General features: G+C 33.7%; 1 protein-coding gene and 1 long non-coding RNA gene across 3 annotated transcripts; one reads left to right on the forward strand and one right to left on the reverse strand.

Moving 5' to 3' along the window:
• The first annotated feature begins 398 nt into the window (after positions 1–398).
• LOC110669597 (uncharacterized) lies at positions 399–15,890 on the forward strand. Of its 2 annotated transcripts, XM_021831661.2 has the most exons (8): positions 403–707; positions 1,205–1,293; positions 1,732–1,795; positions 13,520–13,597; positions 14,139–14,215; positions 14,318–14,384; positions 14,472–14,579; positions 15,540–15,890. In XM_021831661.2, exons 1-8 carry the CDS (start codon positions 636–638, stop codon positions 15,567–15,569), a joined length of 585 nt encoding a protein of 194 aa, XP_021687353.2. In that variant the 5' UTR covers positions 403–635; the 3' UTR covers positions 15,570–15,890. The 2 variants fall into 2 exon arrangements, with proteins under 2 accessions (XP_021688059.2, XP_021687353.2); XM_021832367.2 differs by lacking the exon at positions 13,520–13,597 and having other exon boundaries at positions 399–707.
• A 4,738-nt stretch (positions 15,891–20,628) lies between these two features.
• LOC131175540 (uncharacterized) lies at positions 20,629–22,565 on the reverse strand. Its single transcript, XR_009145728.1, has 2 exons — positions 21,817–22,565; positions 20,629–21,736 (listed from the first exon to the last, which is right to left on the reverse strand). It is a non-coding gene; the product is annotated as an uncharacterized LOC131175540 (long non-coding RNA).
• Positions 22,566–22,864: the final 299 nt, after the last annotated feature.

Genomic DNA, 22,864 nt, shown 5'->3' on the forward strand with positions numbered 1-22,864 from the left:
TTTATAATTTTTAATTATAAATGTATTATTATATTATATATATTAATTCATAATTATATTTATATTTTATAATTAAATATTTTGTAATTAATAAATAATTAAAAAATATATTATTATATTATTAATATACTTAATATTAAATTATATATTAATTTAAAATTAAATATTATATAATTTAAAAATAATTAAAATATGTATTATATAATATATTATATATTAATAATTTAATTTAAAAATTTAATATTAATTCAAATATTATTTTTTAAAAAAATAATTATATAAAATTATTTAAAAAATTAATTAAAATAATATCAAATTGAATTGGAAAAAAAAAATGAAAAATTGAAACAACGGAAGAACTAAACCAAAATCATACTTAAATTTCAGCTTAGTTTCGATTATTAGGCAGAACCAAAAAGGAACCTGAGTCACACACATAAAATGAACCGCCGGTCTAGTGTGGCTCAAATGTCACCAACTCAGTACGCCGCGCCTCTTATTTCTCTTCCCAGAATTTCTTAGCGGCCAAACAGATTTTGCAGAACCTACTCACCGGGGAAATTTTCCTCCGGTTTTATCCAAACTTCCTTCAATAGACAGAGAACGTTAAAGCGGGAGAACATTAGTAGCTAAATATGATCGGAGTAGGCAAGATCAAGCAATACTCTAATGTTCTCGACAGATCACTAAGTAAGGGTAAACAAGAGGTACCTCCTCTTCCCCTCTCTCTCTCTCTCTCTCATCTAATCACTGCTGCTTTGTGGAGAAACTTCAGATCCAGTTTCTCTTTCTGTTCTGCTGCATTTTCTAACCATCCAAACGAAATTTCAGATCTATACTGCATTTATGTCTTTAATCTTCTCCTGTAGTTCTTCTAGTCGGTTTTAGTATTATTTGGATTAGTACTTGGGCATTTTACTGTTCTGCTTTGTAGCTAAGAAAATTGGGAAAAGAAAATATCAAAGTTTGACGTTTTTTTTTTTTTTTAACAATTTGATCCAAGAGCATCTCAAACCTCCAATTAACGTTGCCTAGCTCTATCATTTGCTAAGTTGGCAAGAATTCAACTTTATGGCAGAAATGTCAGATTTGAAGTTGATTTTCTTACAAACCTCTTTTGTTAACTGTGACTGGATTTTGTTCTTTAATTGGTGTTGGGAATTGAAATTTTCTAAATTGATTCTTAAGCATTTTTATTTCTCAGGTCAGTTTGAGTGCATTTGCATTTTTGTTTTCGGAGCTTGTTCAATATAATCAGACTCAGGTTGACAACATTTCTGAATTAGAACGGAGGTACGATGCCATTTTCGCAACTTCAACCCAGTTAGTTCTATATATGTAAATCATTTGTTTTATATCTCTGTATTTACCTAGTGGATGCAAAATTGTGGGATAATAAAAGTAAATGGTCTCCTCATTCGGCGTGAGTCAATAGTTTCTCAAATTCATTGTTTCTAGGCGACGAGGAATGTATGCAGAATATTCATATTGACATCTTTGAGACATAATATCTTGCAACCTCTCTGAGCATGCATTTATGGAAACTGGATATAGAGAAAATAGAAAGTTGGACAAAAAAAGGAAGAATGTCAAGAAAAAATGTTGTTTGAAGTTGATATGCTTAAAACTTTTGATTCCAGGGATCTGCAAATGTACATGGCTTCTATTTAATTTTTGATATCTTGCTTACTGGTTTCATTGTTTGTGATAATATTTGTGGGAATGGAGCAGGCTCGAGGATGCAGGCTATGCTGTTGGGGCTCGAGTTCTTGAACTTCTTTGCCATAGAGAAAAGGTATGACATGTTACTAGAGTTCTCCTCAGCAAATTACAACAAGCAAAACCAACCAATTTAAAAATTAGTTAGGGTTTCAATACCTGATTGCTGATGTCAGAACCGTTGGCATAACTATCGTTAAATTGGTTTGTTATTCCAGTGCAATTAGCCTAAGTACAATCTTGATTTGTAGATGAGTTCTATCATCAGTTAGAGGTAGATTAGTTTTCCCATAAACTCTTTTTATTTCCTTCTTTTGGCAATAATTGGCAAGCTGATTTTATGAATTATTATAATAGAATGAAAGTACAAGTGGTTCTTTTTTTATTTTTTTGTTTTTTTTTTCCAATTTGTTAATTATATTCATTTGACAGTTTCTGTTTGAGGCAGCATAAATATAGGGTGTTATTTATCTGTAACTCTAATCACAACTTGAGTGCATTGTCATATGGTTGGCTTCTTCAATTTGGATGAAACATGTAATTTTGATGAACTTTATCTTTCAACTTGTTAGTTGTAAAATAATGAATGGCGTAATGAATATTCCGAAGTTAGAATTGAAAAGCACCAGAGGCTGCGGTTTGATTTCCTACATTTTCTTAATTCATGAAAATATGCTTAGCTTGTTGAGTTGGAAGTAAAATATCTGTTTATAATCCTCCATTTGACATCTGATGCCTTGGATTGCTCTGGTTTGTATTGACTGGATTCTTCAAACTTCAGTTTACCACAAAATAGATGCCCTTGCTTATGATTAATGGATATGCTTGCAGACATCTTAAGTATTTTTGTGTCCCTTGCTTGGTCTAATTGTGCAGGTCTTATCACTTGTGTTCACAAACTTCACTGGTACAGTTTTGAGTTTTTAGAGTAGATGCTTTATGTAAATTCCCCTTCTCAACCCCACTCTAGTGAACCTTAAATGGGCAGCGTGCCTTTATTATCAGATCATCATATCAATCTATAATGTTTTTTTAATTGTGAACCATCAGAATGCCATGAACATATTGTGTTTGTTTACTGCAGTATCTGTTGCTTGCTTAACTTTCAGTAACAAGCATTCCTTTATATCTTCTTAATTGTGTGTTACAATCTTAATTCCAGAGAAGAACATAAATTAGGGAGAGATAGAGAAAGAAAGGGGAAGGGAAGGAGGAAGATAGAGAGAATAGAACTCAGAGAGAAGAGAATTGATTGTAATATTGATATTTCTTGGATGGTCCTCTGTTACAACTCTTCAGTTATTTATACAACATCTCTTCTGCTTGAAGGAACGGAAGCGTGAAAAACACAAGTTTATACCATTGAATTCAAAAATTTTCACCTAGGGCCACATGCATCATGCAAGATTTATTTTTATCTATTTGATTTCAATGGTAAATAACATATTAAAACTCTTTTAATATGTTTTTGGATCTGTATTTGCCATTTAAGATTTTAAAATTAATCAGATTAATTTTAGAACCCTAGATTAAATCAAGAACGATTACACTAACCTCTTGATGCACTGCAGCGTGTCTGCGCCTTTGAGATTCGTCTTCAGGACACCAGATGTTGTCCCTCTAGCTTGTCCACACCAAGAACACCTATGGCAGCCCTTGAACAGCTTCTAAAGCCTTTTCTATTAATTAGAAATTCAAGTTCTGCCTTTTAAGAGATTAGAGATGTAAACAGGACACTAGAAACAATTTCTAGTGTTCTTAATTCAAGAGATTGATGGCTAATCTCTTTGAATTGATGAGAGATGAAGAAGAAGAGAAGAAAACCCTCAAAGTGGCGTGACAAAGGAGTGTGGCTGCTGGTTGTGTTTTATTTTCTCATAACAACACTTAAATAGCTAGGTTAACACATTAAACCCTTGCCACATGTCACCCTTTGATTAGCTCTAGGTTTAAGTGACCCAATCACATTGTGCCAAGTGTCAAACCTATATTAATCTTGATTTTAATCATCTTACATGATTAAAAAACATTTGGCAAGCTTATGTGTAATCCCATGTGTCACAATCTCATAGTGCCACGTGTCACACTATGAAATGACCAAAATGCCCCTGTGTCTTAATTTTGAGTTCTTAACCCAAAATAATTATTTTCTTCTTCTAATTAATTTATATCAAATATAAATTAATTAATTAATCTCTATTAATTAATTTCTCATTAATTAAATTTATATTTAAACACTTTAAATATAAATTTAACTTATATTATACATCCAATAATCTAGATTTGGTTTCAAGTCATGCTAGGGACTTTGCAATCTAATTGCAAACCAAACCTATTTAATTAATCAATTAAACTCTTTAATTAATTAATTAAATCATATTTAATTAGGTGATAACTTGTGTATGTGTGTGACTTACTAGGCTCATCACTAATTGGAAATGAGACATGATATCAACTCTTAATATCATCAGAACTCTTTCTTACCATAAATGATTTCTCTAAATCATTTTATGAACCTCATAGATCATGGTTAACACCTAGCATAGCATGCCATGGCCACCCAATTAGTAATAAGGTTTACCTTAAATGAACCTATAATCATATGTTACCATGCACTAGAATCTCTGCATTACAAAATCCCAACTCAAAGTTGAGTCATGTCTTATGTCAAACTCCATTTGCTATGAATATTATGTTCTTTTTTAATTCCAGTTCTTGATTAAAAAGATTTTCTCATCAGAAACTCTTTTCTGAATAAATCTATCTGTCCTGGCCAGAAACTTGAAACATCAAGAACAATTAAATGAACATAGGATTTTATCTCTATTTACTTAGAGGAACAGATTTCATCTTGATCAACACCTACCTCCATATATAACTAGTAGGAGCCAACACATGCCCATATACGCATACACAGTACAAGTATGAAAGCAGTATCAAACTCAAACTACCTATATACAAGATAACTGTGCTATCTCAGGTCTAAAGATTATATGCACTAATATGATTTATGACAAAACATTGACAAGAGTAAACTCCATGTGCTTGTCATAAGTGTCACTGGTTCGGCCTACTTATCATTTATAAGTGCCTATTATGTTTGTCATATGCATGAGACTCACCATTCCATCTTATTTATATCTCATATAAATAACTTGGGAACAAACATGAATACAATCTTTCTGCATAAGTCATGTCCTTATTATGAAGTATCCTCGATTGTGAACCTATTTATGATACTTCGTGCTAGAAATATTGTCACTCATATTCTTAACAACTTAAGAATAATATTTCTAATAAAATATCAATGGACCTTTTCTATTACACATAAATATATTATGTAAACGGAAAAGTGGAAATGCCTTTTATTAATAAAAATATATACAAGATACATACTAAATGATATGCTCTAGGGCATACTACTAACTGCTAACTAATTGTTCCCCTCAATTATAACGATAATTTCACAACTATAACAACTCCTATAACAGCTATAAACTCATCTCAACTACATCTTCTTATTCTACTTCCCTTATTAATATTCTTAATGTTCCCCACTTCTCGAAATCATTCTTATCCTCAGGAATGAATAAGGAGAGCTTCAACTATAACACTGAAAGGAACTCATTATAGGTGCTTCCTTCTCATCAGCTGAAAGTATGAACTCGTTAATTGATAAAGAGTTAATTTTCTTCCTTTGTCTTCTCCCAATTTCCCATGTTTATTCTTTCAAGACCACAATACCATTCGGTATTTTAACTTTCTTCCTTCCCCTTGTTGATATTTCCCATTCATCTTCCATGAGGCTTATAGGAGTAAAACTGCTGAATTCACCATCTTGGCTCCCCAAATACTGCTGCAACTATAGCACTAAAAGGAGCTCGATATAGGTGCTTCCTTCTCATCAGCTGAAAGTATGAACTAGTTAAGTGACAGTTAATTTTCTTCCTTTTTCTTCTCCCAATTTCCCATGCTTATTCCTTCAAGATCACAATACCATTTGGTGTTTTAACTTTCTTCCTTCCCCTTGATATTTCCCATTGATTTTCCATGAGGCTTATAGGAGTAAAACAGCGAAATTCACCATCTTGGCTCCCGAAACATTGCCACTTGCTTCCAACACCCACACTTGTTGTAACACCTTTATGTTTTTTGTTTTCAAAAACATTCCCAAGAATTTTTGCAGCAAAAAATTCAGTTTTGGAAGCAAGTTTTGCAATTATTTCAGATTTAGCTCCTATTTTGCCCTTTGCAAATTCTAGTTGCCTATCATCACCATCCTCATATACCTCACTTATACCAGACATATCAACAATAAAATCTTGCTCCATCTCAGCACTAAATTGATCTTTATATTTTTCTACTGCTCCCACATAAGCCATGTCTTCATTCTCAATTGAATCTAATTGATCTGGGACAATCTCCTCTCCATCACCAATAATATCAACCTCTTCCTTTTCTCTATCACTATGAAGAAATGTCGTATCATCAAGTAAGTCAGTCTCCTCATTAACATCAAAATCCCATGTCTTTTATTTTTTATTCAGTAATCTCCTTTCACTGCCATTATTCCAAGAATTCTCAGGTAATGAGTTTAAAATCACCTTGTCATCAATTGAGACAGTCTCCTCCTTAGCCTCACTCTTCTCAGTCTTTCCCAATTCACTGCCATTACTCCAAGAACTCTCAATTCCATGGTTTCTGGTTTTTGCATTTTGAATCGGCTTCTAAAATGTTTCCCATCTCCGATTCAATTTTTCCACAAACTCTTCTTGTCTTTTAAAGTTTTCCAAACGTTCAAGTATACACAAAATTATCTTTTGTTGCCCAGGCTGTATTTCCATGATCTAATAGTAGAAGTGCTAGGTATGGGTTACAATAGAAAACAAATGGGAAAGATTTATCTCCAAGAAAATTGAGGAAGAAAATTCAAGGAAGAAAAATAGGGAAAAAAAATCAACTGGAATTTGTCAATGGAACCCAAAAAAAAGGTCTTGAATTTGAAACCCTAATAGAGCAGAAATTGGAAATAGAGAAATTGAGAAGAATTTGATAAAAGGAAAAGGAATAAGGTAGCTGACAAGAGAGAAAGAACGAAGGTGAGGAAGAAAATTTTCGAGAATTCCAAGAAATAGGTTTCTTGAAATGCAGGAAGTGAAAAAATTAAAGAAGAAAAATAAGAGAGGGAGCCCTAAATTAATAGAACAAGAAAGAAATTTGATTTCAAGAAAGGAAGAGGAAGAAGAAACATGATATGCCGAGAAGAAGAAGAAAATGAAGGGAAAGAAAGGAAGAAAATAGAACATAAGAAGAAGAAGAAGCCCTTAGCTAATTTGAAACAATGCCCACTGAAAATCAAGCTCTAATACCATTTGTTGCAAAGTAGTGTTCTTAATTCCAGAGAAGAACATTAATAAATCAAGCTCTGATACCATCTGTTACAAAGCAGTGTTCTTAATTCCAGAGAAGAACATAAATTAGGGGGAGATAGAGAAAGAAAGGGGAAGAGAAGGACGAAGATAGAGAGAATAGAACTTAGAGAGAAGAGAATTTATTGTGATATTGATATTTCTTGGATAGTGTTACAACTCTTTAGTTATTTATACAACATCTCTTCTACTTACTAATTGTTCCTGCCAATTATAACTACTTCACAACTATAACAACTCCTATAATAGATATCAACTCATCTGTTAGGGTTTGAGAACTCTAACAGAAAAGAATAGAAGAGTAGAGAGAGAAGAGAGAGAGAGAGAGAGAGAGAGAGAGAGAAGAGAATAGAGAGTAGTTATTGTATTTCTTGTAAATTCTGGAATGAATACAAGAAAGGTATAGTTGAGTTATTTATACAACAACTATCTCATAACTGCCTCAGCTGTCTCATCTTGCCAATTGTAGAATAGCTCACTTGCCAACTACAGAACAGCTGGCTCCCTAACAACTCATCCACATTTCTCTCCAATTCCTTACTTACCCAACTTTTAGAATATCTAATCATATTCTCTTATATTTCTTTCTATAGTACGTAACAATACTCCCTCCTTTAGCACTTTCTTGTCCCCAAGAAAGGGAGACTTCAGGAAATTGCCCTTCAATAAAGCTTTTATCTTCCCAAGTGGCATCCGCTGTTGACAGATTAAGCCACTTAACAAGTCCCTGTTCTACTCTCTGGTGTCCTCTTTCAATTATTTTGGTCTGCAAAACCTGCTTAGGAACAACTTTAATCTGGTCATCTTGCATAACAGGTAAATCAGTAGCAACCATTACACCATCCCCAACCTTCCTCTTAAGCATGGATACATGGAAAACAGGGTGAATAGTAGCTGTTGGAGGCAAGTCTAATTGATAAGCAACTTTCCCAATCTTAGCAAGAATTCTGAATGGCCCATAAAACTTAGCAGAAAGTTTAAGGGTTTATCTGACAGATACTGAAGTCTGCCTATAAGGCTGAAGTTTCAAATACACCCAATCCCCAACAACAAATTCCCTCTCAGTTCTCCTCTGGTCAGCTTGCTGCTTCATCCTATGTTGGGCCACTTGTAAATTTTCCTTTAAGAGATTATTAAGATGCTGTCTCTCTTGTAACAATCTCCCTACAGCCCCAACTGAGGAATCAAGAGTAAAATTTTCATGAAACAGAGGTGGACTATACCCATACAGTGCTTCAAATGGAGTCATCTGAATAGCACTTTGATAAGAGGAATTGTACCACCATTCTGCCATAGGTAACCAAGAGCTCCAATTGGTAGGCCTCAAATGAACCATGCACCTCAAATAATTCTCCACACACTGATTAACTCTTTCAGTCTGTCCATCAGACTGAGGGTGATAGCCAGAACTAAAATTAAGTTTAATTCCCATACTTCTAAACAATTCTTGCCAAAATAAGCTAGTAAACACCTTATCTCTGTCAGAAACAATAACTTGAGGAGCTCCATGCAACTTAAAAATGTGATCAATGAAAAGTTTGGCTACAGAAACAGCAGAAAATGGATGTGCTAGTGAAATAAAATGGCCAAATTTAGTAAATCTGCAAACAATTACCAAAATAGTGTCTTTCCCCTTTGACTTGGGCAATCTTTCAATAAAATCCATAGACACCTGTTGCCAAGCTTGAGTAGGAATTGGTAGAGGTTGTAACAACCCTGGATAATCACAGTGCTCTCCCTTACATCTAGCACAAGTATCACAGGTATGAACCTACTGCATGACATCATTAAGCATAGCAAGCCAAAAGAAAAATTTCTTTAATTTCAAATAAGTAGCATGAACACCTGAATGGCCTCCCACTGCTGAACTATGATAAGATTCCAACAACAACTGCCTCAAATTGGTAGTAATCCCCACATACATTCTATCTTTATAATACAAACTGCCATTCTTCAATTGATACCCAGAAACTGCATCCTTATCCAAAAACAACTGCTGGAGTAAGTCAGAGGCTTTCCCATCATTTTCATAACTAGCAATTAACTTTTGCATCCAAATTGGAACCACCACTGAATACATAGCATAAGAATAAGAATCCACGTCAACACACCTTCTGGATAAAGCATCTGCCACCTTATTTTCAATGCCCTTTCTATACAAAATTTTGTAATCCAGACCAAGCAACTTTGAAATACCCTTCTGCTGCAAATTGTTATGTAACCTTTGCTCCAAAAGATACTTAATGCTTTCATGATCAGTCTTAATAAAGAACTGCCCTTGCTCCAAATAATGTCTCCATTTGCTGACTACAAAAGTAATAGCCAATAATTCTTTTTCATATACTGACATAGCCTGACTCCTAGGACCAAATGCCTTAGAAATATAGGCAATTGGATGCCCTTGCTACTGTAAAATTGCACCCATTCCCCAATTGCTTGCATCAGTTTCCACAATAAATGGCTTAGAAAAATTAGGAAGAGCAAGGACTGGTTCTTCAGACATCAATCTCCTCAAAGTATCAAATGCTGTTTGAGCTGCCTTGTTCCAATGAAAAGAATCTTTCTTCAATAATTCAGTAAGAGGCCTGCAGATAATGCCATAGTGCATTACAAATTTCCTATAATATCCAGTGAGGCCTAAAAAACTTATGAGTTCTTTAACAGACGAAGGCACAGACCAATCAACCATGGCAGCCACCTTCTTAGGGTCGGTAGATACCCCTGCCCCTGAAATTATATGCCCCAAGTATTCAATCTCAGTTTGCCCAAAAAAACATTTAGACTGCTTTGCAAATAATTGTTGGGCCTGTAGTACTTTAAAAACTTCCTCCAAATGCAGCAAATGAGACTCCATATCCTTGCTAAACACCAAAATGTCATCAAAAAATACTAACACAAACTTCCTCAAAAATGGTTGGAAGATGTGATTCATTATGGCTTGCAATGTTGTAGGAGCATTAGTGAGCCCAAAAGGCATCACTTTGAATTCAAAATGCCCATGGTGTGTTCTAAAGGCTGTCTTAGGAATATCCTCGAGCAACATCCTAATTTGGTGATATCCAGCCCTCAAATCTATCTTAGAAAACACTTTAGCCCCATTCAATTCATCCAATAGATCTTCAATAATAGGGATGAGAAACTTATCTTTTATTGTTTGATCATTCAACCTTCTATAATCAATGCAAAACCTCCATGTGCCATCTTTTTTCTTCACCAAAAGAACTGAAGAGGAATATGGGCTAGTGCTAGGCTGAATTATTGAAGATTCTATCATATCAGCTACAAGTTTTTCTATTTCAGCTTTTTGATAATAAGGATACTTGTAGGGTCTAATATTGATGGGCTGAGCATTTGATTGTAAGGGAATAGCATGATTGTGACTCCTAAATGGAGGCAACCCCTTAGGTTCTGCAAAAACACCCTTGTACTTCTGAATTAAATCCTGTAGCCTCTCATTTGGAACAGAAACAGCAGTTGCAGTAGCCAAAGAATCTATTGACAGACTGAAATTCACAACACAGAATAAAGGAGTTTGAAAATTCACCCCTCCTTTGCTCAACAAATTATCAGAATGCCACAAACCAGATTGCAAATTTTCCTCACCAATTCCTCGCAATTGAATGCGTTGGCCATCCTTTGCAATTGTAATACAAGATATAGCAAAATCAAAAAGAACAAGATTATGATCTTTTAACCAATCAACTCCTAAAATCATGTCAAATCTACCTAACTCCAATATTTTGAAGTCAAACATAAAGTCATTATGCTGCATTTTCCATTTAAATTGTTGACATAGATGGTTACAACCCAATTTTCTTCCATCAGCAATAGTAACTTCTTTAAATGGAATCTGCACCAAGTCTAATTTCAGTTCCTGTGCTATCCTCTTGTCCATAAAACTAGTGATACTACCACTATCAATGAGGATCACCAATTGCCTATTTTTGTGAATCCCTAACATTCTTATAGTGTCAGCCCCATGACTACCCTCTAAAGCATGAACAGATAAGGTGGAACCAGCCTCTCCCAATTCTTCTATATCAACCCTCACATCATGCCACTCCTCATTCAATTCTTCATCTTTCCCATCCATACACAAAGCATTCAATGTCTTTGACTTACATTGATGGCCTGGAAAATACTTTTCACCACATCTAAAACATGGTTTAGGTAAGTTTCTTGTTGGTGGAGTCTGATTGGTAGTGGTTTTGAGGCTGCTGTGGAAATATTAATAACTGTAGCAGTACTACCTACTGATTGTTGCTTGGTAACAAGGGGGTTGGGTTTATTTTGAGAATCAAAATTTGGTGGTCTAGGAAGGTATTGATAGGTTTGATAAGGTTTGGAATACTGAAAAGAAGAATTGGAATAAGTTGTCAAACTATTAGTCATGGCTTTGAATTTGGAAGAATTAGTTGCAGATCCAGGTTTCTTGGTGTTTTCTAACAATTGTTCTTGCAATCTAGTTATTTTCACAGCTTGGGAAAGAGTGACAGGTTTCATCATCTTTACCATTAATCTGATTTCATCTTTTAAACCTCCTATAAATCCTGACAAAAAGTAAGATTCCCCCAAATTAGGTAATAGCCTCTCCATCCTTATTCTTAAATCCTCAAACTCATCTTGATATTCCCCCACTATCCCTTGCTGTCTCAGTTTCATAAAGTCCTCCACTATATCTTCTAATCCATCCTCCCCAAACCTACTACAAATTTCCTTCTCAAATTCCTCCCAAGAATGTTTCTCTCCTTTTTCCTAATTGTGAAACCAAGCATCAGCCCTATCAAGCAAGAAAAGACTTGCTAATTGCACTCTTTGATCATGAGGGACCCTATACACCTCAAAATACTTAACACATTTTCTCAACCAAGCCCTAGGTTCTTTACCTTCAAAAGTAACTAATTCAATTTTAGGCAATAATGGAGACATACCACCCATGTTAGGAATAGGTAATAATCCCCTATTATCTGCAGGAATTGATTGGATTATAGGGACTGAATGTACCACAGGAACTGGCTGCACTACAGGGTTAGATTGCATTCCCCTGTTTTCGACTCTGCTTCCACCCTCATTTGAACTGCTGCTGCCCTTATTCCTTTCCACCACATGAGTGATCATCATTTGTCGCAAGTCCTCCAAAATGGCATTATTGGTTAAAGAAGTCTTGTTTAATTCCTCTTTCATCTCCTTCTTGAAATCATTCAGTTCCTCAGCATTCCTCTGAGTTACTTCCTGCAAATTTCTCATTTGCTCCTCCAATTCTGCAATCCGTACCATTTCTGGGCCAACCACAACAGACCTAGTCATGGCTGCAACCTTTAAGAAAGAATTACCCACTAGTTTCTTGGATGCAAAGCTCTGATACCAATGTTAGGGTTTGAGAACTCTAACAGAAAAGAATAGAAGAGTAGAGAGAAAAGAGAGAGAGAGAGAGAAGAGAATAGAGAGTAGTTATTGTATTTCTTGTAAATTCTGGAATGAATACAAGAAAGATATAGCTGAGTTATTTATACAACAACTATCTCATAACTGCCTCAGCTGTCTCATCTTGCCAACTGTAGAACAGCTCACTTGCCAACTACAGAACAGCTGGCTCCCTAACAACTCATCCACATTTCCCTCCAATTCCTTACTTACCCAACTTCTAGAATATCTAATCATATTCTCTTATATTTCTTTCTATAGTACGTAACATCATCTCAATTACATCTTCTTGTTCTTCTCCTTTCACCATACAATCACAACCCTTGTTAACATTCATAACATTATGATACCTTAGTGTGTGTTATTTCCCCAAGTGGCAATAGCTCTTCTTCTTCTTTTTATTTTTTTTTATTCATATCACTTTGCCTCAACCTGCAGCAGCAACTCTTTTTCTGGTCGCAATAGCTTCTATCATGATATCATCCACAAATCCATGTCTTTGTTCCTTAAAAATATGGTAGCAGATTGGTATTTAATTTTTCTGGGGGTAGTTTTTTTTTTCTTTTTCTTGGGTTGATGGGGGGGGGGGAGGGCGGGGGGGCGGCGCGGGGAGGGGGCGGGGGGTTGGTGTTTGCTATTTCCATCAAGCAAGCATGATATATATGTGTAGGTACAGACACATCTTGAGCTTTGATGATGATTCAAAACTTAAAGATCCTAATTTTCCATTCAGCACTTGGAAGCATTGCGATCCTTGTTGATTTGGTGCTTGTGATTGTTAATTATTTCTATTTTATGCCATAATCATGCTATTGATAGTGCACATTGAGCCTTGGTGGCTTTCGTAGCTATTAAGCTACTTGGTTTTGCTTCATGGATTTTTTTTTTTATTCTGCAAATTTGGTTTGGTAGAAATGCTATATATGTTCTTTCTTTTGATGACACAGGGAAATAGAAGGGAAACTCGATTATTGGGTATTTTGTCTTTTGTACACAGCACAGTGTGGAAGGTGTTGTTTGGAAAAGTAAGTTTATTTTTCACCAGTCTAAATGAGTTCTTAAGCTACCTTTTAGCTGAAAATAGAATGTTGTATCGTGTGTGCAGTTTCTTTTTGTATTCTTCTCTGATATCCACTTCCATATAAAAACCCTTTTTCCTTCCAGATGAGAACTTTTTCCTGTTCTATTACAAGAACTACTAGAATTTGCCACTATGTCTAAGGAAAAGTTAAAACAGATGGATTTGCCTTTACTTTGTCTTGAATGGATCTTTCCTTACGTGCATCTTGATCTGCTGGTAAATGGAATAATTTTAGGGAAAATTTATGCAAAACCTTTTTTCCACTTGGCATTTGCACATGGTACGATGTTGCCAAAAGCTCAATGAAAATGTTCAGTAGAAGATGGGGAAAGGTGTTGAATTTTACAGATGATATGATAATGATGATTCTCATGTTTTGTTGAGAGAGATTTAGCAATGCAAAGCTGAAGCCATATTTTACTGACATAAGCTAGTGTAATATTCATTTCCAGTGCATAATCAGCTTCTCTCCATTGTTGCTTTAGGTAGCTGACTCCCTTGAGAAAGGCACTGAACATGAAGATGAATACATGATCAGTGAGAAGGAGCTTCTTGTGAACAGGTGACAATTATCTCCCTTCTCATTGTTAATATGACAATTTCTGTCACAACAACCTGGTCTTAGCAATTGCTTCTTTTTTTTCTTTTTCTCTTTTTTTTTCAGATTTATTTCCATTCCAAAAGACATGGGGACATTTAATTGTGGAGCATTTGTTGCTGGAATAGTGAGGGTAGGCTCTACATTGAACTTTTTTAACTATTGAGGGATCCTAATGGATGAAAGCTCTGATGGGTGTTTTTCCTTTTTCCTCTTGAAGGGTGTTTTGGATGGTGCAGGTTTTCCAGCAGTAGTAACAGCTCATTTTGTTCCTATGGAGGGTCAACAGCGACCTCGGACAACCATTTTGATAAAATTTGCTGAAGAGGTAAATTTTAAAATATCTATTATGAAATTATATTGAAGATTACATATTACTGCTGCTATAGTGTATATTAGGAATTTGGTAGAGTTGTGTTTTGTTAATGGATCTACATTTACTTATCAAGAATGGTTCTTTTGTGCATTCATCAGGCATGCAGCATGCCATTCTAGGTTTCCATAAGGTGTTGCCTGGTCTAACGGTCTAAGGGTCTATATGCCATGTGTCCTACCAATATATACTTTGAATGAGTGGCTTCTTGTTGATTTGTCCAAGTTTTCTGTCTTTCATACATGCACTTAAGAATAGACTGGCCATGGTCTGGTTTGGAGCCAGACCAGCCCAATCTGGAATTGAAACCAGTCAAAAGCCAGTTTTTTTTTTTTTTTTTTTAAGTGTTGAAAAAAAAAATTCAATTGTTGGATTTAATCAAAACCAGATCGTAATCGGAATTAAAACCAGGGGACCTTGTATTCCGGTTTTGATCCATGTGAACCTTGAAACGGAACTGCTGGTTCCTGCCTGGACCGGACCTGTCACCACCCCTACTTGAGAATACAGTTTCACTTATGCTTCAATGAATCTTAAGTTCAACTAAATATTTGTGCAAATTTCATCTAATTAATTCCTAATTCCAATAATTTGTAGCTGGTATGGTTGTCATGCATAAGTATGTTTTTATTTTCCAATCTTCTTTGCCTCCTATATAGGACTATGCTTTATTTATCTGCATCAGCCTTACGTCCCCTGCAAATTTCATGTCTGACATGACGAGTCATGTTCTGTATTCCAGTCCATGCAAATTAATTGCCTTCTGGAAAGGGCGTCTGTAAATTAAATAGGCGTCTTCCATCTATGTTTGTGTACTTTATGCTTGTTCTTGCCAACATTATGTTTGACTTAGGATATAGGTTTCTGCTGCCAGTTTTATGTTTTGGTTCTTTACCATTTCACTCTTTGAACCAGGTGCTAAGAAGAGAAGCAAGATTAGGTTGATCATGTAATTTTTTGCAAACATCTTTCAGCAAAAAGGTGAAGAATAGTGAATTTTTCAGCTTATTTATCAGACTAATCAGGATTATCACCTGCCTGTCCTATCACACTGTGGCATTGTCGGATTCCTTTTTTTGTGTGCTCTTCGGTTTGTGGTTACTTATCTGGTAAAAGAAATTACTGCCACTGCAGTTGATGTAAAGTGTGCGTCTAATTGCTTGTACGGAAAAAATATTGTTTTTTTCGATTTTTTTGGGTGAAATTGATGCTAAGGGAGACGACATATAATCCTTCTCAATTAGTCTTTAAATATATATTTTTTTTAGAGTACTGCTAAATAGCTCAATTTAAGCTAACTCAAATGATACTAATGTATATAGTTTTATCATTATACCCTTAAAAGAAATAGAGGAAACAGCTTAAAAATAACTTCAAAGCTTAAAGTTGGTGAGGTAGCTTATTTAATGGCTCATGCAAAGGAAAGTGTGCATGTAATAAGTTATTATTGCTTGCAGTCATGCACACTATTCAAGAATTGATGATTCGAGAAGTGTATTGCATTAATGCATGCACATATGAGCTACTACATGCAGCAGTGATGAGCTAGCATAATAAATTAGAATGCCGAGAAGGATTAGATATAAATATAAAAATAAATATTACTGGACATAATATATAATTTTGATAAATAAAATTTATATTTTTTTAAAAAATAATATATATATACACATTTGAGCTTGTATAATATATATATTTCATGTAATAAAATGTTAAATGAGGGTAAGTAGCCCGATTGGCATAGAAGTAAACATTCCAGCATGATTTGGGGTTCAAGCCCTCTTTATGTTAAATGTCATTTTTTTTTCATTTATAAGCGCACCTAACACAGTACATTCTTCATATATGTATATATATATTTTCGTTGATTTAAAAAGTGGATGAGAGCTAATAGTTCAATTGGCACATGCTCCCAAGCATAATATAGAGGTTTTAGAGTTCGATCCCTCCATTTGTCTTTTTTTTTTTTTTTTTTTTTTTCTTTTGTGATTTTTTATAATTATTTTCATTCCAAAATATAATATTAAATTATAATGATTGTAAGTATTTTTAAATCCTAATTAACATTTTTTCTTAAAATTATAATATAACAAATTTTTAGATTTAAAATTGTAAGTTATATATAAATCATTTATTTATATATACCTAGTTTTACAGTATTAACACTACTTCACTACTATTAGAATAATCACCTGTACAACAATCAATCGTTAAATCAACATCACTGCTACAATCACCACGTGTACAATATTACCACGATTATCATCACTAAATTATTGTTTTTAATTTAAATATAGAGAGAGCTAGTTAAAGATATTTAGAGAATTATAGAAATAAAAATAACTATAGACAGAGATATTAAGATTATCATATATATAAAGATAAATAGAGGGAGAGACATATATAGAAATGTATAAATCAATATGTGTTGATTTTGAAATAACTCTCGTGTGTGTGTGTGTGTGTGTATGTGTATACAAAAATTTATCGGATGAGAGCTAATAGTCCGATTGGCACATGCTCCCAAGTATAAGGTAGAGGGTTTAGGATTTGATCCCTTCATTTGTCCCCTTTTTTTTTTTTTTTTCTCTTTTGTGATTTTTTATAATTCTTTTCATTAAAAAATATAATATTAAACTATAATAATTGGAAGTATTTTTAAACCCTAATTAACACTTTTTCCTTAAAATTATAATATAACAAATATTTAAATTTAAAATTATAAGATATATATATAAATCATTTACTTATATACACATAGTTTTATAGTATTAACAACACTTCACAACTATTAGAATAGTCATATATACAACTATCAATAGTTAAATCAGCACCACCGCTATAGTCACCACGTGTACAATATTACTACCATTATCATCATTAAATCATTGCTTTTAATTTAAATATAGAGGGAGATAGTCAAATATATTTAGAGAATGATAGAAATAAAATGAGTTATAGATAGATATATTAATATTATCATATATATAAAAATAAATAGAAGGAGAGAGATAAAGATGTAGAGAGAGATATATTGAAATGCATAAATCAATAAATCAACACATATTAATTTATGCATTTCTATATATTTCTTTCCACATATTTATCTCTCTCTTCCTCTATTTATCTTTATATATATGATATATAGAAATGTATAAATCAATATATGTGTTGATTTTGAAATCAAAACATAAATTGATTTATGCATTTCTATATATCTCTCTCCATATCTTTATCTCTCTCTCCCTCTATTTATCTTTATATATATATATGATAATCTTAATATCTCTATTTATAATTCATTTTATTTCTATCATTCTCTAAATATCTTTGACTATCTTCCTCTATATTTAAATTAAAAACAATGATTTAATGATAATAATAGTGGTAATATTGTATACATGGTGATTATAGCGGTGGTGCTAATTTAACTATTGATCGTTGTATAAGTGATTATTCTAATAATAGTGAAGTGATGTTAATACTATAAAACTAGATGTATATAAGTAAATGATTTATATATATCTTATAATTTTAAATCTAAACATTTGTTATATTATAATTTTAAGGAAAAGTGTTAATTAGGGTTTAAAAATACTTCAAATTATTACAGTTTAATATTATATTTTTTAATGAAAAGAATTATAAAGAATCATAAATAAAAAAAAGGGCAAAGGAAAGATTCGAACCCTGAACTCTCTACCTTATGCTTGGGAGCATGTGCAATCGGTCTATTAGCCCTCATCCGCTTTTAAAATCAACGAAAATATATATATACATATATAAAGAACGTATTGTGTTAGGTGTGCTTATAAATGAAATAAAATAATATCTAATATAGAGAGGGCTCAAACCTTGAACCACGCTGAGATGCATGCTTCTATGTCAATCAGGCTACTTGCCCTCATCCAATATTTTATTGCATGAAATATATATATTATACAAACTCTAATGTGTGTGTTTGTATATATATATATATATATATTTCGAAAATATAAATTTTATTTGCTAAAAGTGTATATCATGTCAAGTAATATTTATTTTTACATTTATATCTATCTATATTCATATAATTTGTAAATAAATGATTTAAATAACGATAATAGTGGTGATTGTAAACCGTGGTGATTTGAGTGTTTATGAAGTATATATGATTTAAAATATATATAGTGAAATTTATATCATATTTTAATATTTTATATACTGAAAAAATATAAATATAACTAGTTTGACCGTCACTCTACCTACACTAATCAACCACCGCCATCATTATCACTCTAACACCACTATCAAATTTCAAACCAATTTTAATATGATACTTTAATATCAATATTTATTGTTATAATATTTAATTTCATTTTTGAAATGCTATTTACTTCATTTCAATTAACATATATCAAATTTATATCATATTTCAAGTTAAAAAAAATAAATATAACTTATAGTATAACTTATCATTAAAAATCAATATATCCTATCTTAAAACAAATATATCATATGTAATAACTTATAGCATATAATATATCTAAATTTATATATTTCTCATAGCATTAATTTTTAGAGTTTTAAAAACTGCTAGCATCTTAATTTGACATTGAAAAATATTGTTTGATGAGTGAATATTAAATGAATAGATTTTATAATCAAGTGACTTATAAATGAGCTAAATGGCTCACAAGTCACCATAAATAACTCATATATTAAAAGGGTAAAATAATAATAAATTTTAATTTAATTACTAATATACCATTTTGAGCTAGCTCAATTTGAGCTGTGTAACATTTTTATTTTTTTTATTCTCTTTTTCACCCTAACAATGAGCGAGGGTTTTGCTGTTTTTTGTTCTGTTAAATGACTAGTGAATTATAGTGGTCTTTGGGAAATGGGGACAGCAGAGAATAGCCCCTGAGCGTTTCGTTCGCTTCTAAAAAGTAATTATTTGATTTTTTTGAAAGCAAAAATTTAAAAATGGTGACTGTTTACACATGCAAAATACATTTTTTGAAAGAAAGCAAAACAATAAAATTGTTTTTCAGGGAGCCAAAAAAATTTCTTTCACAATGAAAATAATCCTCTACAGCCAGCATTATTTGCACTCTATCGCACTAATTGCCATATATATATATATATATATATATATATATATATATATATATATATATATTATTTTTTTATCAAAAAATATTATGTTTTATATAAAAAGACTAAGAATAATACATGGTGAGGTCCATGGCCTAAAAAAAGGAAAACTCAATTACAAAACTCAAACTCATAAACCAAAACACCAAAGCCCTAAACTAGCAAAACTCTTAGGTCTAATGACCCGATTAGAAGACTAAGGACCCTGTTAATGAAGAAAGTAGCAATGCCACACATCAGAACTTGGTAAAGGACTCATTCCAGATGGAGATAATGCTAGCAAAGACCACCTCTTAGGGCTTAGAAGGCTCTTTAAATTGAGTTAATGTTCATCGAACTGAAAAATTAAGTAACCATAATAGACTAGTGTAAAACACAGACCATTGGAGCTGAAAACCTTCACAGACTAGAACTAATGCTTAGTCGAGGGCTAATGGCAGGGCTCTTATAGTAAAAAATACCTTAACCCCAAGAGATACCATCAGCTAAAACGGTAATCCTTTATAGAGCAATAGGAAGCAGTTGGTTGCAAGAATAGAGTAGGACTCAAATTTCATCCACTACAACACCACCTGTGATCTCAGCCCAAGAGAATATTGGCACTTGCATGTGAGGAGCCCATAACACAGAAACACTAAAAACTAGGTAGAAACGGCAGATCAACTAAATAAATACTCTCTCTCGTTGAAGCCCAAGTTGTCGAACAAAATACAAAAGGGAATATTTACATCCACATAGAGTGGGGAGAGTAAAATTCTAATTATAGGCAGAGAGAGGAGCTTCCCTTGCCCAATAGGAACAGGGAAAGCCACTCAATAGTAAATGAAAACCACCCTAAACATAGAAAGTAGAAGAAGAATTAAAAGAGAGAGAAATGCCTTATCATTGTCAGTATGCCATCAGTCAGTCAACAAAATCTAAGGGTTCATCCCTACTCTTTGGAATAAGGTTCCTCAAACAGAATTCACTAATTAGCTCAACACAGCTTATCCATTTGATCTTAGTTTCATTCCTAGACTTTCGCTAATCTTATGCCTTATGACAATCCTCAATACATCATCCAGTATACCAACTTCACCATTACTCCTACTAACCAGCAAAAACTCCTCTGAAAACGTTCCTATAGTCACTTCACCATTACTGTCTTATTCTTTCTTGTATTTATTCCTCTACCTGCTACTTATTACAACCCAACAACTGACCATCTCCTCTGCTTTTAACTTCATCATCTGTGCCACGAGTGATAACCACATTATGGAATTAATTTCAAAGGCCCAAAATCTCCTTTCAGAGGATAATTTTAAAACTATCATCAGACAATACTCAAACAACCAAGCAACAATAACTTGTGTTAGTGGGGAAGGCGATATCATCCAAAAGGCTTAGCTTATTTGCTATGAAAGTTGCTCTTGAAGCTGCTTTGAGAACCAGACATCAGTTCTAGATTACACCCAAAAAACTTAGTACTTTTCTCTTAACTTTTCAACATGAAGTACATGTCAAATTTGTACTGGAGAATTGGCCATGGAATATTCAGAATCAACACCTTGCTATACAGGAGTGGCCTCTAGATTAGGGGTTTGAAGAAATCCAATTCACTTATTCACCCTTTTGGGTTTAAGCATATAGGTTATCGCCTAATCAGCTCATTACAGACAACACTAAAACAATTGGGAATGCTATGGGTGAATTTTTAGAAACTGATTTAACTCAGGGTGGGCTCATTGGATACCCTCAGTTCCTCAAGATCCGAGGGGAACTACAATGGATAAATTTCAAATTTGAGAAGCTTCCCGATATATGCTTTTCATGTGGAGTCACGGGACATATATGCAAATTCTGTCCTTCAATCCAACAAAATCCAGAGAATGCCACTACTTTTAACACCAAAGGGAAATATGGTCTACGGATGAGAGCGTACCTGGCTAATAATAAGAAGAATACCCCAACCTCACCAAACACTGAAACCCTATCTGCAATCACCATAAATACTCATAAATCTTATAAAAAAAAAAATCACCTTTCCATTTGCAACAATCTGCACCAAAAGTACCTTAACCATAACCTTCTTCATAAAATCTTGTTTTGAGCACCATAAGACCATCTATGGAAGAACAATTGGAAGTGAAGTCACATGATGCTCCACCATAACTGGAAAACCTTGCCCATGACTCAACACTACCAAAAATGGAAAATCATCAGCTATGGAAGTCCCTTCCAAAAAGACCATAAAACTGATTGGTTTTTTGCCTATTCATAAGGCTTTCCTTTCTAGTGTATCCTTAAGCAGTGTGTCCTCCTGAGAATCAAGAAACGAGGTTGCCTTCCTATTCCAATAGATCAAATCCCTCAACTTTGGTAGGATTACCTCTCCCCATCATAGATACTGCCTATCTCGCCAAAGATCTCCCTTATCTAACCTTCCTTTTTTAGAAAGAAGCTTTAATTGCTTTGGAGGCTCCCTGTGACTCCTCTGGTCAAACTCCAGCAAAGAAAAAGACTACCCTAAGTCTTTTGTCCCAAGACCAAAAAATTTCCCATGAACCTAACCTCACTTTTAACCTAGCAAATATGGACTCACCCAAAATTAAAGAAGGCCCACTTTATCAGCCCAGTGTCAACAAAAACCAAGAAAAAGAAAAACCTAGCTCCGAAGGTCACAACAACTTTTGGTCCTCAGGAATGTTTTGTTACCCACACTCAACTCAGGTGTTCCAGAAAAACACTTGGACTTAGAAGAATGGATTCACTTAGATGACTTGGTCCACATTGCAATAACCCTTTACAAGCCAGTGAACTGACTGTCCTGCTTCCCCAAAATTCCAAAATGACTTGGAGCGTAGAGCCTTGGATCCTCTATGCAGATTGAAGAAATTCCACCTATTGGCAATGAAACTAACATTGTTAAGGAGCAAGTTAACTCAAGCAATGCAGAGAAAAGAGCTAGGTCTGAGGAATCAATGGAGATTGAACCTAAAAGACACTGTAGTAATTAGTTGGAAGATATTTGGTGGAGGTACCCAGCCACAAATAAGCTCACCATGATCGATGAACCTACTTAGCTGGAATTGTTAGGGTGTGAGGAACCCCTTGACAATCCA

This window comes from Hevea brasiliensis, chromosome 17 (assembly GCF_030052815.1).
Source record: "Hevea brasiliensis isolate MT/VB/25A 57/8 chromosome 17, ASM3005281v1, whole genome shotgun sequence".
Classification (NCBI taxonomy): Eukaryota; Viridiplantae; Streptophyta; class Magnoliopsida; order Malpighiales; family Euphorbiaceae; genus Hevea; species Hevea brasiliensis.

Excerpts from the sequence above, each read along its gene's own strand:
- LOC110669597 (XM_021831661.2), top strand. The coding sequence starts at position 636 with ATGATCGGAGTAGGCAAGATCAAGCAATACTCTAATGTTCTCGACAGA. Across the intron at positions 1,796-13,519 it reads TTCTTTGCCATAGAGAAAAG|GGAAATAGAAGGGAAACTCG; the intron begins GTATGACATGTT and ends TTGATGACACAG. Across the intron at positions 13,598-14,138 it reads GGAAGGTGTTGTTTGGAAAA|GTAGCTGACTCCCTTGAGAA; the intron begins GTAAGTTTATTT and ends TTGTTGCTTTAG.